Source organism: Castor canadensis, chromosome 11 (genome assembly GCF_047511655.1).
Source record: "Castor canadensis chromosome 11, mCasCan1.hap1v2, whole genome shotgun sequence".
Classification (NCBI taxonomy): domain Eukaryota; kingdom Metazoa; phylum Chordata; class Mammalia; order Rodentia; family Castoridae; genus Castor; species Castor canadensis.
Window position 1 is genome coordinate 126,575,320 of NC_133396.1, and position 21,014 is coordinate 126,596,333.

Sequence of the window (21,014 nt, forward strand, 5' to 3'; positions counted from 1 at the left end):
AGTTCAAACCCCAATACCACCAAGTAATAATAATAATAACAATAAATAAATAAAAATATGCAATGAAAATGTGCAAGATGACCCTTCTATAATCCCAGCATTCAGGAGGTAGAGACAAAAGGATTAAGGGCTTGAGGCCAGCCTGGACTACATAGCAAGACAGTGTCTCAAAACAACAACAAAAATGCAATGAGAAAATTTCTCATCCTGTAACAATGATTTACCTCCACACCCACCCTGCACACACCTCTCTTCTTACAATAAAATGCCTCAACTCTCTCCCTCTCCCCCGGCTTTCTCTCCTCCCCCTCACCTAGAATGTAAGACCCTAGAGATCATCCATGGTTAAGAACATCAGCTTTAGCCAGGCGCCAGTGGTTCATGCCTGTAACCCTCGCTATTTCAGAGGCAGAAATCAGGAGGATCAAGTTTCAAAGCCAGCCTGGGCAAATAGTTCACAAGACCCTATCTCAAAAAAAAAGGCTGGTGGAGTGGCTTAAGGTATAGGCTCTGAGTTCAATCCCCAGTTTAAAGAAAAAGAACATCTGCTTTAATGGCAGGCTAACCTGGTTTTGAATCCTGATAACAGCACCTCATGCAAGTTGCTCTGTGTCCCAGTTACCTCATCTGTAAAATGGACTTAAAATAGCTACCTGCTAGGAGACGCTAACGCTTATCAATTCCTTAACTCAGCCTGGCACATAACTTATGTAATAACTTATTATCACCCAACCCAACCTCTTCATTTTTATAGACAAGGAAACTAGATTCCAAGAAAAGTGATTTATCTATGGGCAAATGGCCAGTGTCTGGCAAAGCCAAGACTAGATCTAGGCATCCCACCCCAGCCCTCTTTCCACTGTACCACATACAGCGCAGTGGACTTGCCTTCATTCCTCAGCTCCACAAAGAAAGAGGTTGAGACAGCATCACGCTGCCACTTGGTCAGCTTCATGCTGAGCTGATGCATTTCCAGAGCCAGGTGTCCTGGAGTGGGGCTCCCCTGCCATAAGGAGCCAGCTCATGCCCCACGGAGATGCACTGTGCCCTTAGAGCTATGGAGCCCTGATAACACTGACTGCCACAGAGCACTGAGCAACTGTCTCTTAGCATTAATGAACCTTCTGGAAGCCAAAGCTCCAGAAAGGAAACATTGATTAGACAGTGTCAACAGCTTTCAAATGCTCTGGAAACCATCAAAGTCTCTGTGTCCAGCCAGCCCGTGTGCCCATTCCTGAGGCTCTCTCTCCCCAAAGCCCCTGTCTGAACGCTGAGAGACTGGATCATTGCCTACACCGTACCCCACTTTTGCCTGTGGCACTATTTCACTCCAAATGTTCTTCTCTCTTTCTTTTCACACCATCACACGTATGCTTTTGTTCCATAGAGAACATCCACACTGTCCACAACAATTTTTGATTCTAGCCTGGGAGGGGACAGCAATGTAAAGCCAGGGCAGGTGCAGTTCCTGGTGTTCCCAGAGAGGACAGAACCCATTGACACTGCCCCCACAAATGTCCCCACATGCCCATTCCTAACCCTTGTCAGACTTTCCAAAATCCAGCCGGCCTGGGGCTCCTGGCAGACAGGCCAAACAACCCAAAGCTGCACATACCAATCAGCCTCTTCCAAGCCAGGGACAGCCAAACCCTCTTCTCTTGGTTTGGGAGAAGGGAGAGGGGAGAGGGGAGGCCTAGAAGATCAGGACAAGGGTCGGACTGCAGGTATGCTCATTTGGACACAAGGATGAGTTGGTTTTTGGTTAGCTTTGGATTCCAAGTTTGCCTACTTCTTGGGCTTCAGAGATGGAAGGCAGAGCCCAGAGCAATTAAGAGTTTTCTAGAATACTAGAGAAACCTAACCTGGGCCCAAATTCCTACTTCAGAGCTTGTGCCCTCTGGAAGCATTGGAATATGTGATGGTGGTGGTGGCCTCCACTGCCCTTCTCAGAGCATCTGATCAAGGTGAGTCTGGGTTAGGAAGGGTTTTCCTTCCCGTCATTCCTCCATCAACCTTCCTCTCCCCCAAGCAGTAAAGTCCCCCTTCCTGTAGGAGGGGGTACACCGACAGGATGGACTGATGCTGAGGTCACTCAGTCCTGAGCTCTGCCTACTCCACATCACTGTCCTTTGTCCCACTTACAGATTATGGATCTTGTTCCTGGGCACTGCCCTGGCCTGAGCTGCACCCCCATAATTCATATGTTGAAGCCCTAACCCCAGTACCTCAGAATGTGACTGTCTTCAGAGGTTTTTTTGGGGGGGGGGGTTGTTCTTTTTGTTTTATGGTACTGAGGTTTGATCTCAGGGCCATGCACTTGCTGAGCAGGTGCTCTACCACTTGACCCGCACTCCCCAACACTTTTGGCTTTAATTACTTTTTCAAATAGGCTCTATTTTTTTTTTTTTTTGCCTGGGCTGGCCACAAACCTTGATTCTCCTACCTATGCATTCCACATAGCTGGTATCACAGGTATGTTGATTGAGATGCGGTCTCACTAACTTTTTGTCCTGATGGGGCCTCAAAACCTCATCCTCCTAATCTCCATCTCCCAAGTAGCTAAGATTACAGGTGTGTACCACCATAACTGGCTAGAGATAGGGTCATTAAAAAAGAATTAAAGTTAAATAAGGACTTTAGGATGGGCCCTAATCCAATATGATCAGTGTCCTTAGAAGAAATTAAGACACAGACAGAGGAAAGATGGTGTGAAGATGCACAGCAATGGTGTCCATCTACACAGCAAGGAGAGGGACCTCAGACACAACCTCCTGACACCTTGATCCTGGACTTCCAGCCCCTACAATCACAAGAAAACGAATTTTGTTGTTTAAGCCATCCAGTCCACGGTACCTCACTGTGATAGGCCTCACACACCAATACAGGCACCTGCCAAGAACCTGTGTCCAACTGCCCTCCAGGGATGCCCCTGTGTCCCCTCCACACACAACTCCAGCCCCAGAACCACTGAATCCTTGGGATCTGGAAAGCCAGCCCCACAAATCCATAGCCAAATCTTCACATTGCCAAGCCTCTGGGGGAGCTCTGAAGTGGATGGGGAGGGCGTGGTCTGCCTTGGGGCATCTGAGGGAATGAGGACTGAAGAAATACAAAGGCAAAAGGCCAATTTATATTTTGAGTTACAATCTGGCCATATATATGTCATTTCAGGTCTTCAGCTGGACCACTTATGCTAACAGGTCAATAAGGTGGTTCCCTGGGTCCAGGACCCATTGTCCTCTTAACCAATTAACATGGGGTTTCTTAAGTGAGTTAGTAGAGGGTGTCAAAAACCCTGGGGGAAGCTGAGATTAGGATAAAACTTTCTTACTCTTAGAGGGTGCTCAGACCCTCTAAGAGAGGGGTGGAGAAGGAACGCCCTGTTACACATGCTGTTTGCTCTGGGCATGGCTATTGACTTGAGGTCTTATCATTGGGTCCTCAGACTGGGCAGGGCAGGGCAGGTCTGAGTGTTGGAGAGAGTTGGCTCCCCTGCCCTGTGAGAAAGGAGAAAGGAGAAAGCCAGACAGGCTGCAGCAGAACAAGAGAGAAGCTGCTGGTCAAGCCACGATGAAGACACTCCTCCTATTGCTTGTGGTGCTCCTGGACCTGGGACAGGCCCAAGGAGGCCTTCACAGGTGAGACCGTATCCCCCCGCATTGAGTGCAACTGGGACACCCCCTGCACCCTGGTCTCAAGGCTGCCCTGGGAGAGGAAAGCTGATGAGGTAACGAAGAGAAGAAATTGGAGGTCTGTGGGAATCCACGAGAAGTTTCCCAATTGTCCACCTTGTGTATGGCCTCAACCTCCTATCTACAGCCAGTCAACCACCTGCCTCTACCTCCAATGGAAGGGCCTACCCAAGCCTGGGGAGCAGTTCATATCCTCATATCACTAAAGAGCAAGAACCTTGCTAGACACCAGGGGCTCACACCTATAATCCTAGCTAGTTGGGAGGCTGAGATCAGAAGGATCACAGTTTGAGGCCAGCCCTAGCAAATAGTTCATGAGATCCCATCTCCAAAATTACCAGAGCAAAATGGACTGGAGGTGTGGCTCAAGCTACAGAGCGCCTGTCTGCAAGTGCAAAGCCCCAAACCCCAGTCCCACCAAAAAAAACAAAAAAGAAAAAAGAAAAGTGAAGAGCAGGAACCTGCAGTTGTGGTTTGCAGGGCCGACCCTCACTGCCTCAGGAGTTTTTCTGTCCCTTTTATCAGCCCTTCTTGGGGGTTCAGGTAAAACTGCAGACTGTCCTGAATCCAGGAATGGGGGAGCCATTTCCACTCTGAGACTGTGAGAGGCAGAGGTGAGGCCGGCTAGCGAAGGGAAAGGAGTGCTGCTCCTGGGCAAATCCTGGCCTTGCAGATTCCCCCACTCCCACCCTCCACCATGAGCAAATGCGGTGGGAAGAGGGGAGGGGAGGAGAGGAAGGCAGAGCTGCACCCCAGTCCTCACATGAGGTTTTGTCCTCAGGGTGCCTCTCAGTAGGCGGGAGTCCCTCCGGAAGAAGCTGCGGGCCAAGGGCCAGCTCTCAGAGTTCTGGAAGTCCCAGAACTTGGACATGATTCAGTTCACTGAGTCCTGCACAGCAGACCAGAGTGCCAATGAGCCCCTCCTCAACTACCTGGATGTGAGGCCTCCTGGGATGGGGCTGGGGAGAGCTGGGAGTTGGGAGGAAGGCTCGGCCTCCAGCAGCCAGTGCTGTATCAGCCAGGTTGGGGTCCCTTGTTTGGGTTTCTTTCCTTGGATACTCATAAATGAGTCCCCAGGTCCCTGTGGACTTTGTAAGCAGGCCCCCGTGTGCCCAACACGCAGTGCTCTGTGGGAGGAAAGGGATGAGGATGGCTAGCATCCAAAGAGAAGGACCCTTCTTCTGTCTCAACTGGGCAGCTTGCTAGTTACATCCTTGCGCAAAGTACTTGATTCTCCCAGCCCCAGTTCCCTGATTGGTAAAATGGAGGTGTCCCTGCCGCCCTGCCTTGCTTTCAGCGCTCTTGTGGGAAAAAGGCTTTTTCCTCCCTTGTGGCCCTTCTGCTCTTTTATTTTCCAGCCTCTCCACTTCCAGGCTCTGTGTTCTAGACTACAGTACTTCTAAGCTCTGGTCCCAGCCACTCTGCCCTGGACCCCTGGGGAACACTCCTGTCCCTCCCACCCCACCCACGCTCCCCTTCCTCGCTGCTCTCTTCCTTGCAGATGGAGTACTTCGGCACTATCTCCATTGGATCCCCACCGCAGAACTTCACCGTCATCTTTGACACCGGCTCCTCCAATCTCTGGGTCCCCTCTGTGTACTGCACCAGCCAAGCCTGCCGTAAGCAAGACCAGAAGCCCCAACAGGAAATGGCTGGGGGCCAGTCCTGGGTGGCCAGGTCCTAATACTCTGGGGTGAAGGGCTTGGGTTTCCCAAACTGACCTTCGCTGCCACCCTAGCTTCCCCTCTATCTCTGGGTCTGCCTGGAACTGTTGATAGAAACAGGGTGGGACCAGGAAGAACGCTAAATATAGCCAACCAAGATAACAGCTTTCACAATGGTTAGATTTAATAGACAGAAACTTAGCCATTGAAAAGAAAATCTTAACTTGGTGACTCATTTCCTTTGGAACACCCAAAGAAACATGGGGGAAGGTTCCATTCAAGTGACCGTTTCTGGGGAGGTAGGTGGAGGTGGACTGAGTTCCAGGTGGGAAGGTAGATGAACTGTGCACCTGCTTCAAGGAAGCCTGATGGCCCAGTTTCCACAGAAAAGTGACTGTGGAGCACAGTGGCCTGGGTGCATCCTTTTGCCCAGTGGTAACTTGGGGGGCTCAGTGAAGATTGGAAAAAGAAAAGCTGAACAAAGATGTCTCAGTCCATGCAGGACAAGACTCAGAGACAGAAGTTCTCTGAAGCCCTGAGCGAGGAGTCCCCAAGGTTGAACAGAGAGTTGGAGTCATTTCCTGGAGTGGCAATTGTTTGCCCCTAAGTTTCTCTGAAGGCCAGAATCTGACCCACACTGAGGGTTGAGACTGCTCCTGGCACCTGATAAATGGCACTTATCTTGGTGTGCCTCATGAGGTCATTGCGGACAATCAGGTTTGCCCAGAGGCAACTATTTGATCCCCAGTTAGGCCACACCTGTGGCTAGAGGTGAGTGCAGTAGCATACTAGGGAGGGCTGTGGTGGGTCTTTCTAGGGCCACCCACTCAATGCCAGGAGCTGAGGGATGAGACCCTGCATTTTGGACAGAGATGAAGGCAATGAGATGCATCCTTGCTTTTCAGAGACACACTCCGTGTTCCACCCTTCCCAGTCCAGCACATACAGCGAGGTGGGGACCTCCTTCTCCATTCAGTATGGGACTGGGAGCCTGACTGGGATCATTGGAGCCGACCAGGTCTCTGTGAGTGCAATTCCTTCATCTATTCTCTCTTGGCCAGAAACATGAGATGCAGAAAGTTATTCAGAGGTCAAAGGGTACAGGTTCAGATCCGCCTCAGGAAGAGGTGGGAGGGGGGAATGAGACTAGCCTCTAGGGAAAAGGGAGCAGTCTCCCCACCTGAGTTGGTGGCAGTGGGTCAGTCTGCTCAGCCTGCTAGGCCTGAGAAGGGCTGAGAGATCGCCTCAGGAAACAACCCCCAGTGCACAAAGCCTGGTGGCAAAACTCGATTACCAGTCCCCAGGAGCACTGAGCATACATCTTGAAAGAGAAAGAAGTTCAAACCAAGGACCAAGGAAAACTCCAGAGCTATGTAGCCTCACTAGAAAATTCTTCTAAGCAGTTAAAAAAGAAATAACCAGTCTTATGCAGACTCTTCCAGAGAAGTGATAAAGAAAGAGCACTTCATAACTCATTTTTTGAAACCAGAACAGTCTTGATAACAAAACTTGAAAAGGATATTATAAGAATGAGAATTATAAAACAATCTCTCATGAATGTAGATGTCCAAGTTCTAAACAAAGTACTAGCAATCTTTCAATATACAAAAGGATAATACATCCCAACCAAGAATCATTTCTTTCTAAGAATGTATCATCTAAGAGAATAAAAAAAGAGATGTCATATGATTGTCTCAATTGATAAAAATTCAACATCTATGTTTACTTAAAGAAAACTTAGTAAACTAGAAATACAAAATAACTTCCTTAATCTATTAACAAATATCTACTGGCCAAGTATGGTAACTCACACCTGTAATCCCAGCTACACAGGAGGCATAGTATAAGGACGAGGTCTTAGGCTGGCCCCAGGCAAAAGCAAGACCTTACCTGAAAAATAACCTAAAAGTAAGAAAGATCAGAGGTGTGGCTCAAGTGGTAAAGCGTTTACCTAACATGCACAAGGCCTGCGTATAAAACCCCAGTACTGAAAAAAAATAAATAAAGGCTAACAAAGAAGCCCTTTATACTTAATGATGAATTGTTAACAACTTCTCCCCAAGATCAACAAAAAAGACAAAAATGGCCATTCTTACTATTTCTTTTCAACATTATGTTGCAAATCCTAGCCAATGCAATAAGACAAGAAAAGAGAAATTAAAGATAGTAAGATTGAAAAACTTTTTTTTTTTTTATGGTACTGGGGTTTGAACTCAAGGCCTCACACTTGCTAGGCAGGCATTCTATTGATTGAGCCACTTCACCAGTCTAAGATTGGAACACAAGAAATAACAGAGTCATTAGAACATAGAGCAGGATTCTGTATGTAGAAAATCCTAAAATACCTATGGACAAAATACTATGGTCAATAAGTGAATTTAGCAAAGTTTCTGTGGATGAGGTCAACATACAAAAATCATTCGAATGTCTTCGTAGTAGGAAAAAGGAGTGAAAATGGGGTTTTTTAATATTTTTTACAATTTTTAATATTTAATGGTATTCATAATACTATCAAAATACCAATTAGCTTAAAGTCAATTTAACAAAAAATGTGCAAGACCTCTGAGTAGAATGAAATTAAAAGATCTACATAAACTGAAAGATAAACCATTGACTGAATGACTCTCTTTTATAAAGAAATCAAAAATTTCCAAATTGATCTGTGGATTCAATGTTACCCCAATCAAAACAATAGCAATTTTTTGGTAGCACTGAGATTGCTTGCTAGTTGTAATTTTTGTTAGAGATTAGTAAGTTAATTCTAACATGTATATTGGTGTAATGTCTCGATGAAAACTACTGCCAGATATTGAGTTATTATAAAGCTATTATAACTTACACAGTGTGAGACTGGCACAGAGTTTTTAAAAATAGATGCAATGTAATACAAAATTGAGAAGTTACTCACACTCACACTCACTTGGCTTCTATTGAAAACGTTACTGAAGTTGTGGAGGAAATGAAGCTATTTATTAAATGATGGTGGTCATTTAGATACCTATACAGAAAAAAATGGACCTTGATTCCTACCTCACGTTATCAAACTTTAGATAGATTATAGCTCTAAATGTGAAAAGTAAAACAATGTTTTTAGAAGAAAACATGGAAAACTGTCTTGCTTACCTTGGGTAGAAATTTTTTTCTGAAACAAGTTACAAAAACTACTAATGAAGGGAAAAAAAAATCTAAACTTGATTACATTAAAATTAATTATCTTCTGTTAATCAGAAACACTATTAAGAGTGTAAAAATATCATTCACGGTCTGGGAGAAGATTTTTGTAAATTACCAACAAAGTATTTGTTTCCAGAATATTCAAGAAGAACAATGCAGGCAACTCACTTCATAAAAGAGGATGTCCAGATATCCAATTTCATTAGTCATTGGGAAATACAAATCAAAATGACAATTTAACCTTCTGCACAGTGCTAGAGTGCTAACACGGGAAAGACAGTGTTGAGAATATGGAGCAATCGGAACTCTTAGAGTAGTGGAGGTGGAAGCACCAATGGTACCATCATTCTGGAAAACTCTTTGGCATATTTACTCAAGCAGAATACTTGTGTACCCTGTGATCTAGCAGTTTTACCCCTAAGCATTTATCTAATAAAAATACATACATGTGTTCACCAAAAGAAATATACAAGCAGCACCATTAGCAATAGTCAAATACAGGAAGCAACTCAAACACCCATCAATGATAGGATGAATAAATTATGCTGATCTGACCTTACTGTAAATCATTCAGAAGAATCAATAAATTACAACAGATGCAATAAGCAGGATGCTGAGTGACAGAAGCTAGGTGTCAACATCACACCGGATGATTCCGTTTTAATTAAATCAAAAAATAGATGAAACCAATGTATGGCATTAAAGTCAGGAGACTGATCCTGGTACAGGGACTCATGCCTGCAATCTCAGCTATGCAGGAGGCAGAGGCAGGAGGATTGCAGTTGAGGCCAGCCCCTGGCAAAAAGCTCAAAACACTGTCTGAAAAATAACTAAGGCAAAAAGGGCTGAAGGTATGGCTCAAGTGACAGAGCACCTGCCTAGCAAGTGCAAGGCCCTGGGTTCAAACTCCTGTACCACAAAAAAAAAAGAAGTGAGGAGACCATCTACTGTGGAGTTGGGAGAAATAATGGATGGACAGGCAGGGTGTGCAAAGGGGCTTCTGGTGCATTAGAATGTCCTGTTTCTTGATTTGGGAGTTTGGCTAGCTGGGTGTGGGGAGTATGTAAAAAGTTACTGAGCATGACACTTAGGATTTCTGTATTATATTTCAATATTTTTAATTAAATAAAGAAATTAAATGGATGGGAATATGGCAACAATCCTTGTGCCCATTAACCCAGGAAAGTTGAGAAGGAAGGAATTGGCTTTGGGGCAGAGGGTAGACCCAGGGAGCTGAAGACCCCTCGGCTATCCCTGTGCAACTCTCCTAAGGACTCTCCTTCCTCAGGTGGAAGGGCTGACTGTGACTGGCCAGCAGTTTGGAGAAAGTGTCAAAGAGCCAGGCCAGACCTTTGTGAACGCAGAGTTTGATGGAATTCTGGGCCTTGGATACCCCTCACTGGCTGCTGGAGGGGTGACTCCAGTGTTTGACAATATGATGGCCCAAAACCTGGTGGATCTGCCGATGTTTGCTGTCTACATGAGCAGGTAAGGCTCGCCAAACCCACCAGGTAAGGTGGTCAGCGACAACTAGACTCAGTGATCAAAAGACCTGGCCTGGATCTTCTGGTTGGCCTCTGACCAGCTGTGTGATCTTGGGCACAACATTTTACCTTTCTAGATTTTAAATAAACAGAGTTTGCTTCCTAAAGTAGTTACAACAAGCACTTTGAAACTGTACCACAATGGGTTGGATTTAAGGAGCTCTGGATTGGCTATTAATTTACTCAATCACTAAATATCAAGCTGTCATTATCTACTAAGTATGATGCTAGACACTGGTGCACAATGAAACAAGGACATTCCTCAGAGTTGAGAGAGGCAAGAAAAATGCTAAACAGTGAACTGATAATAAAATAATTTCATGCTTGTGAATGGCTAAAAATGCGATATATCCGGACAGTGGAATATTACTCAGTCTTTAAAAGGAAAGAACATTCTGACACATGCCAGAACATGGATTAAACTGAAGGACATTATGCTAAGTGAAATAAGCCAGTCATAAAAAGACAAATACTGTTCCGCTTACCTAAGGTATCTAGAGTCGTCAGATTCATGCAATGGTAGTTGACAGGCTGAGCGAGAAAGAAGGGGAGTTCTTGTTTCATGAATATGTAGTGTCAGTTGTGCAAAATGAAAAACTTCTAGAGTTGTCTATATGATATAAATGTACTTAACACTCACTGAGCTGTACACTCAAAACTGGTGAAGATGGTAAGTTTTACATTATGTATACATTACCACAATTTTTTAAAAATCATACCTTATAGTTGAAAAGATGGTGATGCTCGTTACCTCTAGGAATCTTGCCTGGGGTCCCTGGAGGTCCCCTCATCTTCCTCTCTACTCGTTACCTCTAGGAATCTTGCCTGGGGTCCCTGGAGGTCCCCTCATCTTCCTCTCTACACAGGAAGTCCCGTCTCCTTTCCAGTGAGGGCTGGCCTGAGTTTGCCTGTTCTAACAGAAGCCCAGTCTCCTGTTCTACCTCCACATGAAGAGTCCTGAATTCCCTCTCTCAAGCCGGGCTTCTTCTCCAGCACACAGAGGCAGCTGGGACCAGGCCTGGGCAGAACTGAGAGAGACAGGCTGTCCAGATACTCTTTTTCCCCTGCAGGGCCTCCTGCTCTCCTACAGTCTGGGAAGGAGGGAGCTGAGATAGGAAATAGCAAAGGCTTTGCAGTCAGACTAGCCTGGATTTTAAAGCCCTACCCCTTGCATTGATTCATCTACCGGAGCCTCAGTTTCCTCAAGTGAACACTAGGTTGACGTGAGAGTCAAATAAGACTAGGTGGGTTAAAGCCCTAGCATGGTGCTTTGCACAGAGGCCATCAGCTAATGTTACTTCCTTCCTCTTCCTGCATAAGCAGAACCTTGTGTGTGCCAGGTAAGTGCTCTCCCATGAGCTCTATCCCCAGCCCCCTCTCTCTGAAACCCTAAATTCCTACAGACCTTCAGTTCCCTCCCCATTATCCTCTTGCCTTGCAAAACCCATGAGTTCTTTGCTTTTCTGATTTTCCTAACGGTGAGTCTGGTTTATGTCCTATTTCCCCAGAATACAACTAGGAACCAGAGGCTCATTCAAATGAGCGTCTTTGCCTTAACACAAAGTAGTGAATGATCTGGAAACTCCAGCTACCATCACAAACATGGTGGGAAAGATTCTTTGGGAAAATCTATCTTTCGGGCTTGCTTTAAGTCACACACTGTGTGATACCCAGTATGGTCCTAGCCTCTGTTCTGTATGAATTCAGCATGACCACACCTGTGGTCTTCATTTTCCAACTTCATAACCTTTGTATCCAAGAGGCAGGGGGCATTCACAAATTGTAGAGCAGAGCTGTTTCGATCCTTGGGTCCCAAAGGCCCAGACTAATCAGTTTGCAGTGGCACAGTCCTGGTGATCAGGGCCAAGGTGATGTTTCTGCCTATCTACAGACCTGGTACAAGCACCCAGTCCTAGCTGTGGTCCTCCTCAGGCATTCCCAGTGGCCTTTCCTCTGCAACTTGCCTTTCTCTCCCCACAGCAACCCAGAAGGTGGCTCAGGCAGTGAGCTGACTTTCGGAGGCTATGACCCCTCCCATTTCTCTGGGAGCCTGAACTGGGTCCCTGTCACCAACCAAGGTTACTGGCAGATTGCGTTGGATGGGTGAGTTTCCTCCTCCAAGTGGCTGCAGTTTGATAGAAGAATTCATAACAGGCTAGGCACAAACTCAAACTGGATTAACTGAGTGACAGTGATGGTCACTAAGGGCAGATGCTGGGCACTCGCTGTGTGGGTTGGAGGTGTGGAGATGCCAAGCAAAGGTGAGGAAGGGCACCAATGACAGGCGGCAGGTGCAGCTTCCTTCCCTGTGCCTCTCTAATTCAGCAGACAGTAAATACTGACAGGCAGCCCACTGCCCTTTGTTCAGTCGATGCTAATTGACCATAGACCAGGGCTGAGTGACATGGGAATACAAGGGTGGATTGGACTGGGATTTGGCCCTCACCGATGAGACATGTGCACGGATTACTACCACATAAAGTGGAAGTGGTCATGCTTCAAGAGAGGAGCCACCAAAGCGGCCCAGTGATCAGTCTCTATCTGAAGACTCCTCAAGGGTTTCAAAGAGATGATGGCTTTAAAATTGAGCCTTGACCAATTTGACACATGCACGGTATCTGGGTGTAGAGGAAGCGGGGAAGGGGAACCACATGTCTCTTTCGTACCTAATGCAAGTGACACAATGCAGGAATTCAAAGAAGAGGAATTCATACTTTCAGTTTCTAAGACTTCAGAGATAAAAAGCGAAAAATCCTCAGGGCTCACTGTCTCCTGAGGGCTTTTCAGACTGTAGGGATTTACCTGCTTGTGGGTTATCACATCATTTTAGGGTTCCCAACTTAATTTTTTTTTTCTTAGTAGGACTGGGATTTGAACTCAGGGCTTCCCACTTACAAAGCAGGCACTCTACCACTGAGCCACACCTCCAGTCCATTTTTCTCTAGTTATTTTGGAGATGGGGGTTCTGTGAACGAATTATTTGCCTGGGCTGGACCTAAACCATGATCCTCCAAATCTCAGCCTCCCAAGTAGCTAGGATTACAGACATGAGTACCAGCGCCCAGCTCCAACCTGCACTGTTTGTAATGAAATGGAGCACAATAGAAAATAGAGTGTGTACACGCCCTGGGTCAAGAAGTAAGAGCAAGCTGGGTGAGGTGGTACACACCTGTGATCGCAGCTACTCAAACCAAAACACTCCTTTGATGAGAGACGTAACAGAACAGCACTGATGCATTCTGAGTGCTAGGGGACCCACAGGGAATGGGCAGCCAGAGCAGGCAGGGCTCACAGCCATCCTTTTGCCTTCAGAATCCAGGTGGGAAACAATGTTATGTTCTGCTCCGAGGGCTGCCAGGCCATTGTGGACACAGGGACCTCTCTCCTCACTGGCCCTTCTAACAAAATCAAGCAGCTGCAAGAGGCCATTGGGGCCACCCCGGTGGATGGAGAAGTGAGTGTCTGCCTGGGGTGAGGATTGGATAGGAGCAGGAGGGCCAGGCCTTCTCCCAGGAGATGGCAGCCTTTGAGTGGATCCACGTGTTCTGTTTTAGTATGCTGTGGATTGCGCCAACCTCAACGTCATGCCCAATGTCGCCTTCATCATCAACGGGGTCTCCTACACCCTCAGCCCAACTGCCTACATCCTGCCGGTGAGAGATGTTTCCTTATTCTTCAAGTCACAAGGCCTTCTCCCACTTGCCTGCTACTTCCTTTTTCAAACAGCTGCCCACACTTGTCTGTGTCTACCCCAAGCCCCCTCCCACTTCTCTGAGAGATAGCCTGATGTGGCATTCCCTCTGAAAAGGACACAGGTATCTATGGTGGAAACCCCACAGGGCTAAGTTCTAGTTTCCACTTCTGCCATGAAGAAGCAATGAATTTGGGGTAAGCTGTTTAAGGAGGTTTTCTAATATCGCCATGTGAAACTGACTTACCAACTGAAAGTTGTAACCTCTGCAACCACCAAGTGTGACTAGAGTAATAGTCCCATGTTACAGATGAGGACATTGAGAATCTGACAGTTAGGTAAATGGATCAAGATATAAGCTACTTAAAGAGGGGTACAGTATAAAGTTATACTTCTCCTAACATTCAAATTAACATCCCTCCTCAAGCAAAAAAGTTTTTTTTTTTTTTTTTGGTAAATTCCCAAGTTTGGATGGCAAGGCAGAAAGGGACATTCTGGGAATTTTGGAAACCTATAGTCACTTCATATCCTTCTTGGCCTGGATTTTATTTTTTTTTTCATTTTTCTTTTATTATTCATATGTGCATACAAGGCTTGGTTCATTTCTCCCCCTTGACCCCACCCCCTCCCTTACCACCCACTCCGCCCCCTCCCTCTCCCCCCCACTCAATACCCAGCAGAAACTATTTTGCCCTTATTTCTAATTTTGTTGAAGAGAGAGTATAAGCAATAATAGGAAGGAACAAGGGTTTTTGCTGGTTGAGATAAGGATAGCTACACAGGGCATTGACTCACATTGATTTCCTGTCCGTGGGTGTTACCTTCTAGGTTAATTCTTTTTGATCTAACCTTTTCTCTAGTACCTGTTCCCCTTTTCCTATTGGCCTCAGTTGCTTTAAGGTATCTGCTTTAGTTTCTCTGCGTTAAGGGCAACAAATGCTAGCTAGTTTTTTAGGTGTCTTACCTATCCTCACCCCTCCCTTGTGTGCTCTCGCTTTTATCATGTGCTCATAGTCCAATCCCCTTGTTGTGTTTGCCCTTGATCTAATGTCCACATATGAGGGAGAACATATGATGTTTGGTCTTTTGAGCCAGGCTAACCTCACTCAGAATGATGTTCTCCAATTCCATCCATTTACCAGCGAATGATAACATTTTGTTCTTCATGGCTGCATAAAATTCCATTGTGTATAGATACCACATTTTCTTAATCCATTCGTCAGTGCTGGGGCATCTTGGCTGTTTCCATAACTTGGCTATTGTGAATAGTGCCACAATAAACATGGCTGTGCAGGTGCCTCTGGAGTAACAGTCTTTTGGGTATATCCCCAAGAATGGTATTGCTGGATCAAACGGTAGATCGATGTCCAGCTTTTTAAGTATCCTCCAAATTTTTTTCCAGAGTGGTTGTACTAGTCTACATTCCCACCAACAGTGTAAGAGGGTTCCTTTTTCCCCGCATCCTCACCAACACCTGTTGTTGGTGGTGTTGCTGATGATGGCTATTCTAACAGGGGTGAGGTGGAATCTTAGTGTGGTTTTAATTTGCATTTCCTTTATTGCTAGAGATGGTGAGCATTTTTTCATGTGTTTTCTGGCCATTTGAATTTCTTCTTTTGAGAAAGTTCTGTTTAGTTCACTTGCCCATTTCTTTATTGGTTCATTAGTTTTGGGAGAATTTAGTTTTTTAAGTTCCCTGTATATTCTGGTTATCGGTCCTTTGTCTGATGTATAGTTGGCAAATATTTTCTCCCACTCTGTGGGTGTTCTCTTCAGTTTAGAGACCATTTCTTTTGATGAGCAGAAGCTTTTTAGTTTTATGAGGTCCCATTTAGCTATGCTATCTCTTAGTTGCTGTGCTGCTGGGGTTTCATTGAGAAAGTTCTTACCTAAACCTACTAACTCCAGAGTATTTCCTACTCTTTCTTGTATCAACTTAAGAGTTTGGGGTCTGATATTAAGATCCTTGATCCATTTTGAGTTAATCTTGGTATAGGGTGATATACATGGATCTAGTTTCAGTTTTTTGCAGACTGCTAACCAGTTTTCCCAGCAGTTTTTGTTGAAGAGGCTGCTATTTCTCCATCGTATATTTTTAGCTCCTTTGTCAAAGATAAGTTGCTCATAGTTGTGTGGCTTCATATCTGGATCCTCTATTCTGTTCCACTGGTCTTCATGTCTGTTTTTGTGCCAGTACCATGCTGTTTTTATTGTTATTGCTTTGTAATATAGTTTGAAGTCAGGTATTGTGATACCTCCTGCATTGTTCTTTTGACTGAGTATTGCCTTGGCTATTCGTGGCCTCTTGTGTTTCCATATAAATTTCACAGTAGATTTTTCAATCTCTTAAATGAATGTCATTGGAATTTTGATGGGAATTGCATTAAACATGTAGATTACTTTGGGGAGTATCGACATTTTTACTATGTTGATTCTACCAATCCATGAGCATGGGAGATCTCTCCACTTTCTATAGTCTTCCTCAATCTCTTTCTTCAGAAGTGTATAGTTTTCCTTGTAGAGGTCTTTCACATCTTTTGTTAGCTTTATACCTAGGTATTTGATTTTGTTTGAGGCTATTGTAAATGGAATTGTTTTCATACATTCTTTTTCAGTTTGCTCATTGTTAGTGTATAGAAATGCTAATGATTTTTCTATGTTGATTTTATATCCTGCTACCTTGCTATAGCTATTGATGATGTCTAGAAGCTTCTGAGTAGAGTTTTTTGGGTCTTTAAGGTATAGGATCGTGTCGTCTGCAAATAGGGATATTTTGACAGTTTCTTTACCTATTTGTATTCCTTTTATTCCTTCTTCTTGCCTAATTGCTCTGGCTAGGAATTCCAGTACTATGTTGAATAGGAGTAGAGATAGTGGGCATCCTTGTCTGGTTCCTGATTTTAGAGGGAATGGTTTTAATTTTTCTCCGTTAAGTATAATGCTGGCTGTAGGTTTGTCATATATAGCTTTTATAATGTTGAGGAACTTTCCTTCTATTCCTAGTTTTCTTAGAGCTTTTATCATGAAATGATGTTGGATCTTATCAAAGGCTTTTTCTGCATCTATTGAGATGATCAAGTGGTTTTCGTCTTTGCTTCTGTTAATGTGGTTTATTACGTTTATTGATTTTCATATGTTGAACCACCCCTGCATCCCTGGGATGAAGCCTACTTGGTCGTGGTGAATAATCTTTTTGATGTGTTGCTGAATTCGGTTTGCCATTATTTTGTTGAGGATTTTTGCATCAATGTTCATTAAGGAGATTGGCCTATAGTTCTCCTTTTTGGAGGTGTCTTTGCCTGGTTTTGGGATAAGTGTAATACTGGCTTCATAAAATGTGTTTGGCAGTTTTCCTTCCCTTTCTATTTCGTGGAACAGTTTAAGAAGGGTTGGTATCAGTTCTTCTTTAAAGGTCTGATAGAATTCAGCAGAGAATCCATCAAGTCCTGGACTTTTCTTTTTGGGGAGACTCTTGATTGCTGCTTCAATTTCATTTTGTGTTATAGGTCTATTCAGGTGATTAATTTCCTCTTGGTTCAGTTTTGGATGATCATATGTATCTAGAAATCTGTCCATTTCTTTTAGATTTTCAAATTTATTTGAATATAGGTTCTCAAAGTAGTCTCTGATGATTTCCTGGACTTCCATGGTGTTTGTTGTTATCTCCCCTTTTGCATTCCTAATTCTACTAATTTGGGTTTTTTCTCTCCTCATTTTAGTCAGGTTTGCCAGGGATCTATCGATCTTGTTTATTTTTTCAAAGAACCAACTTTTTGTTTCATTAATTCTTTGTACGGTTTTTTTGGTTTCTATTTCGTTGATTTCAGCTCTTATTTTTATTATTTCTCTCCTTCTATTTGTTTTGGGATTTGCTTGTTCTTGTTTTTCTAGGAGTTTGAGATGTATCATTAGGTCATTGATTTGGGATCAAATCAACACACTCTAACACCAGTTTACCTAAGAGTCAACCATGACATCAGGAGACTGTGCCAGAACAGAGATGCTAAGGGATAGGCAGAGGGTTTTGCCTTCTCTCCTTGTCTTGATCTCCACTAACTCCTTCCCTAAGCCACCAACTAGAAACAGTCAGCCCAAGTAAGCACAGGTGATCCCCTACATTCCTGCAGCCTAGGAACTGTGCACCTGCCTCTGGACACACCACACTCGGGAGCAGCAAGACATTCATTACCCCCCAGCATCTCACACTCTCCCACCCTCACCCTATGAGAGTCCCTGCTCATGCCCACACCCTTCCTTACACCTAATACGGTGCCATGTTCCTCTCCTAGCAACAGACTTCAATTAGCGCCACCTCAGTCTAGCAGAGATTTGTAACATCTTTGGATTTGTAATCTCCCTCCTTTCATGAAGGCTCTAATTTTCCCACCTCCTCATCAGTAACCTTAAATATCAAATGGCTGTTGAAAAAATGACACCTGCCTGGTAGACCCCAAGTCTTTGCTGAATAAAAAGTCCAGCAAACTGGGGGAGGTCATACTTTTCTTGTTCACTCAAATGATTCTTCCCAGAACATCAACAAGAAAATAGTGACTAGCCATTTATTGAGCAATTTCTCACCCTTATAAAAATGAAGTTGAGCTCTGAAGAAAACAGAATTTAAATTGAGGTGTCCTAGCACCAAACCCTTGCTCTTCCAGACATGCAGTAGAGTTTCTATTTTTCCAGTTGCAAACTGATGGTAGGGTGGAGCTGTATAACAGGTGAACAATTCTCTGAATTATAGAACACAGATGAATGAACTTGAACAAACAAACACTTCATTGAGTAAAGTGAAATAGGGATGTATAAAGTGGAAGGGAAGAACCTACCAACCAAAATGGTGGAGCCCACCAAGCCATTCAAGGCCACTCAGTGCTAGCCATCACCATCACCTAGGACAGCCCCTAGGCAGCACTACTTCTTCCTTCCACTGTGTGTTATTGACATACTTCTTTTTGACCCCAGGATGTCGTGGATGGAGCACAGTTCTGTGGCAGTGGCTTTCAAGGGCTTGACATTCAGCCTCCATCCGGACCCCTCTGGATCCTGGGGGATGTCTTCATTCGACAGTTCTATGCAGTCTTTGATCGTGGCAATAACCAAGTGGGGCTGGCCCCAGCAGTCCCCTAAGAAGGGGTTTATGTCTGTGCCTGGCTACCCAACACCCCTGGGACCTATTAAATTGGGGCATTCTTTACACCTGTCAAAAAGTTATCACAGAACACAGTTGTTTCCAGAGTTGCAGCTTGAATTAGGACCACATGGAGCATGAAAACATACACACACACATACACACACACACACACACACATGCAGAGCCTCACAAACACTTTAGACATACATACCACCTTTACTACCATCACGATGGAAAAAATTAACTTCTGTCCATATTCTTTTATTGGGGGGGGTAATAATTGAAGTCAGAGCTTCACACTTGCTAGGCAGACATTCAACCACTTGAGCCACTGCTGTCTATATTCTTCAATGCTTTTCGTGGGCTTTTTGTTATGGAACTCTTCAAACATACACACACAGAAGTTGTGGCATGATAAATCCTATGCACCCCTACCCAGCTTCACCAACCCATCCACATGTAGCCAAGCCCCCTTTGTCTACAACGCCATCCATTTCTTGCTCTGGCTCCACATACCTGGATTATTTTGAAGCAGATTCCAAGCACCATATCATTTTATCCATAAATATTTCTAACCTACTTAAATATGCACTCAGAATTCAAATGTCTCCTACAAATTTCTTGTTTTTTACAACTGGCTTGTTTGTATCAGTAATCAATACAAAATCTACAAATTGCATTTATTTAAAATGCCTCTTAAGTCTCTTTTTTTCTATAAAAATGTACCATATTCATAATTTGGCTGGTGGGAATCCAGAGATGTCTTTTGACCTGAATCTCTGTGCCCAACCTTTCTATAAAGTGATAGTTAGGTCAAGAGGTCTGATGCTGGGGCAAACCCTTCATAGATAGTGCTGGAACTTCAGTTGTATCCCATCAGGAGGCAATGGTGCTGGTGATTCTCCATTGGTAGTGCTAGAACTGATGAGTGGGTTTCAAGTTGTCAGCCTTCACCAACCATGAAGATGCCTTCAGCACCATTGATGATCATTGCTGAGACCTACACTACTGATAGGGATTTTTCCAATTCTATTATTTTTTTTTAGATTGGTTAATTAGAATACTATAAAAAATAATCCCTCATCAACCATTCACTCACCAGCTCATCTAGGAAAGAATTTAGCTTAGCTGGGGTCCTCTTCCCTTTATTCACCAGTTGTCAGACACCTATGAATTTTTAACATGTTTGATGTATTTCAACTTACCATGGTTACTTATAGTGTTCAGGTCAACCCATCTCTAGCCAGTGAGGACCTTCCAGTTAGTTCCCATAAACCTGGCCAGCCCATCCTCTACACTTCCAGCCCCATATGTGGCACTAGCCATTATCCCAAGGAGTGTTGATTCTTTAAACCATGCCCATATGTTTGCTATAAATTAAAGCATTCCATAGTATGAAGGAGAGAAGAGAGAGAGAAAGGAGAGAAAAGAAGGAGAGGAGAGGGAAGAGGGACAGGAGAAGGAAAGGAGGAGAACCTCAGGTACAGATGCTGGTTCTTCTAACATCTACCCAGTGGATATTTATTTATCCCACACTCTCGTAAATATATTCATTAGTTTCATTTGGGGCTTAATCCAATCCAATAAGTAAGTATTTGTCTTAGGCTAGGCAGTAAGTAGAGCAGGCCCAGGCTGTCACTTTCAAGCAGGAGGGGTCATGGAACACACCCCAGGGTGAAGGTCAGGTAGCTAACCTGGATTCACACCTGAGCTCCACCCTCATCACTTGGGTGACCTGAGATGATGAGTTAGTGCCTCTGGGATGCTCACCTCACAGGCCTCTGGGAAGAGCCAGTGAGCTCACCTGGGTGGGAGAGCTTCTCTTCCCCTCTGAGGATTTTGTTCAGAGTATACCTCAACCACACATACATACTTGTTTGTTTCATTTCTTCCTTTTGTCTTTATACATATAGACATATACAGAACTTTTTTTTTTCTTTTTGCCCTCAGAGTTGATGCAGAACAGCCTGTCCTAAACAAGCTAGCAAAGAAGTGTCATAGGGCAGCTAATTCAAGCACTGGAGTCAGACAGGACTTGATTCCCAGCACCAGTTGGGGAATCTCTGTACCTCAGTTTGCTCATCAGTCGAATAGGCATGAATACTGGAAGTACTT

The 21,014-nt window shown here is 44.4% G+C and overlaps 1 protein-coding gene across 1 annotated transcript in view; it reads left to right on the top strand.

Moving 5' to 3' along the window:
• The window catches only part of Ctse (cathepsin E), a 34,844-nt gene extending 15,801 nt beyond the window's left edge, over positions 1–19,043 (top strand). Inside the window, exons 2-10 of the mRNA XM_020180687.2 lie at positions 3,446–3,638; positions 4,474–4,630; positions 5,194–5,311; positions 6,262–6,380; positions 9,819–10,018; positions 12,055–12,177; positions 13,387–13,528; positions 13,629–13,727; positions 18,731–19,043. Coding sequence (XP_020036276.1) covers positions 3,571–3,638; positions 4,474–4,630; positions 5,194–5,311; positions 6,262–6,380; positions 9,819–10,018; positions 12,055–12,177; positions 13,387–13,528; positions 13,629–13,727; positions 18,731–18,895 — 1,191 coding nt within the window. The 5' untranslated portion in view covers positions 3,446–3,570 and the 3' untranslated portion in view covers positions 18,896–19,043. The remainder of the gene's footprint in view (positions 1–3,445; positions 3,639–4,473; positions 4,631–5,193; positions 5,312–6,261; positions 6,381–9,818; positions 10,019–12,054; positions 12,178–13,386; positions 13,529–13,628; positions 13,728–18,730) is intronic.
• Positions 19,044–21,014: the final 1,971 nt, after the last annotated feature.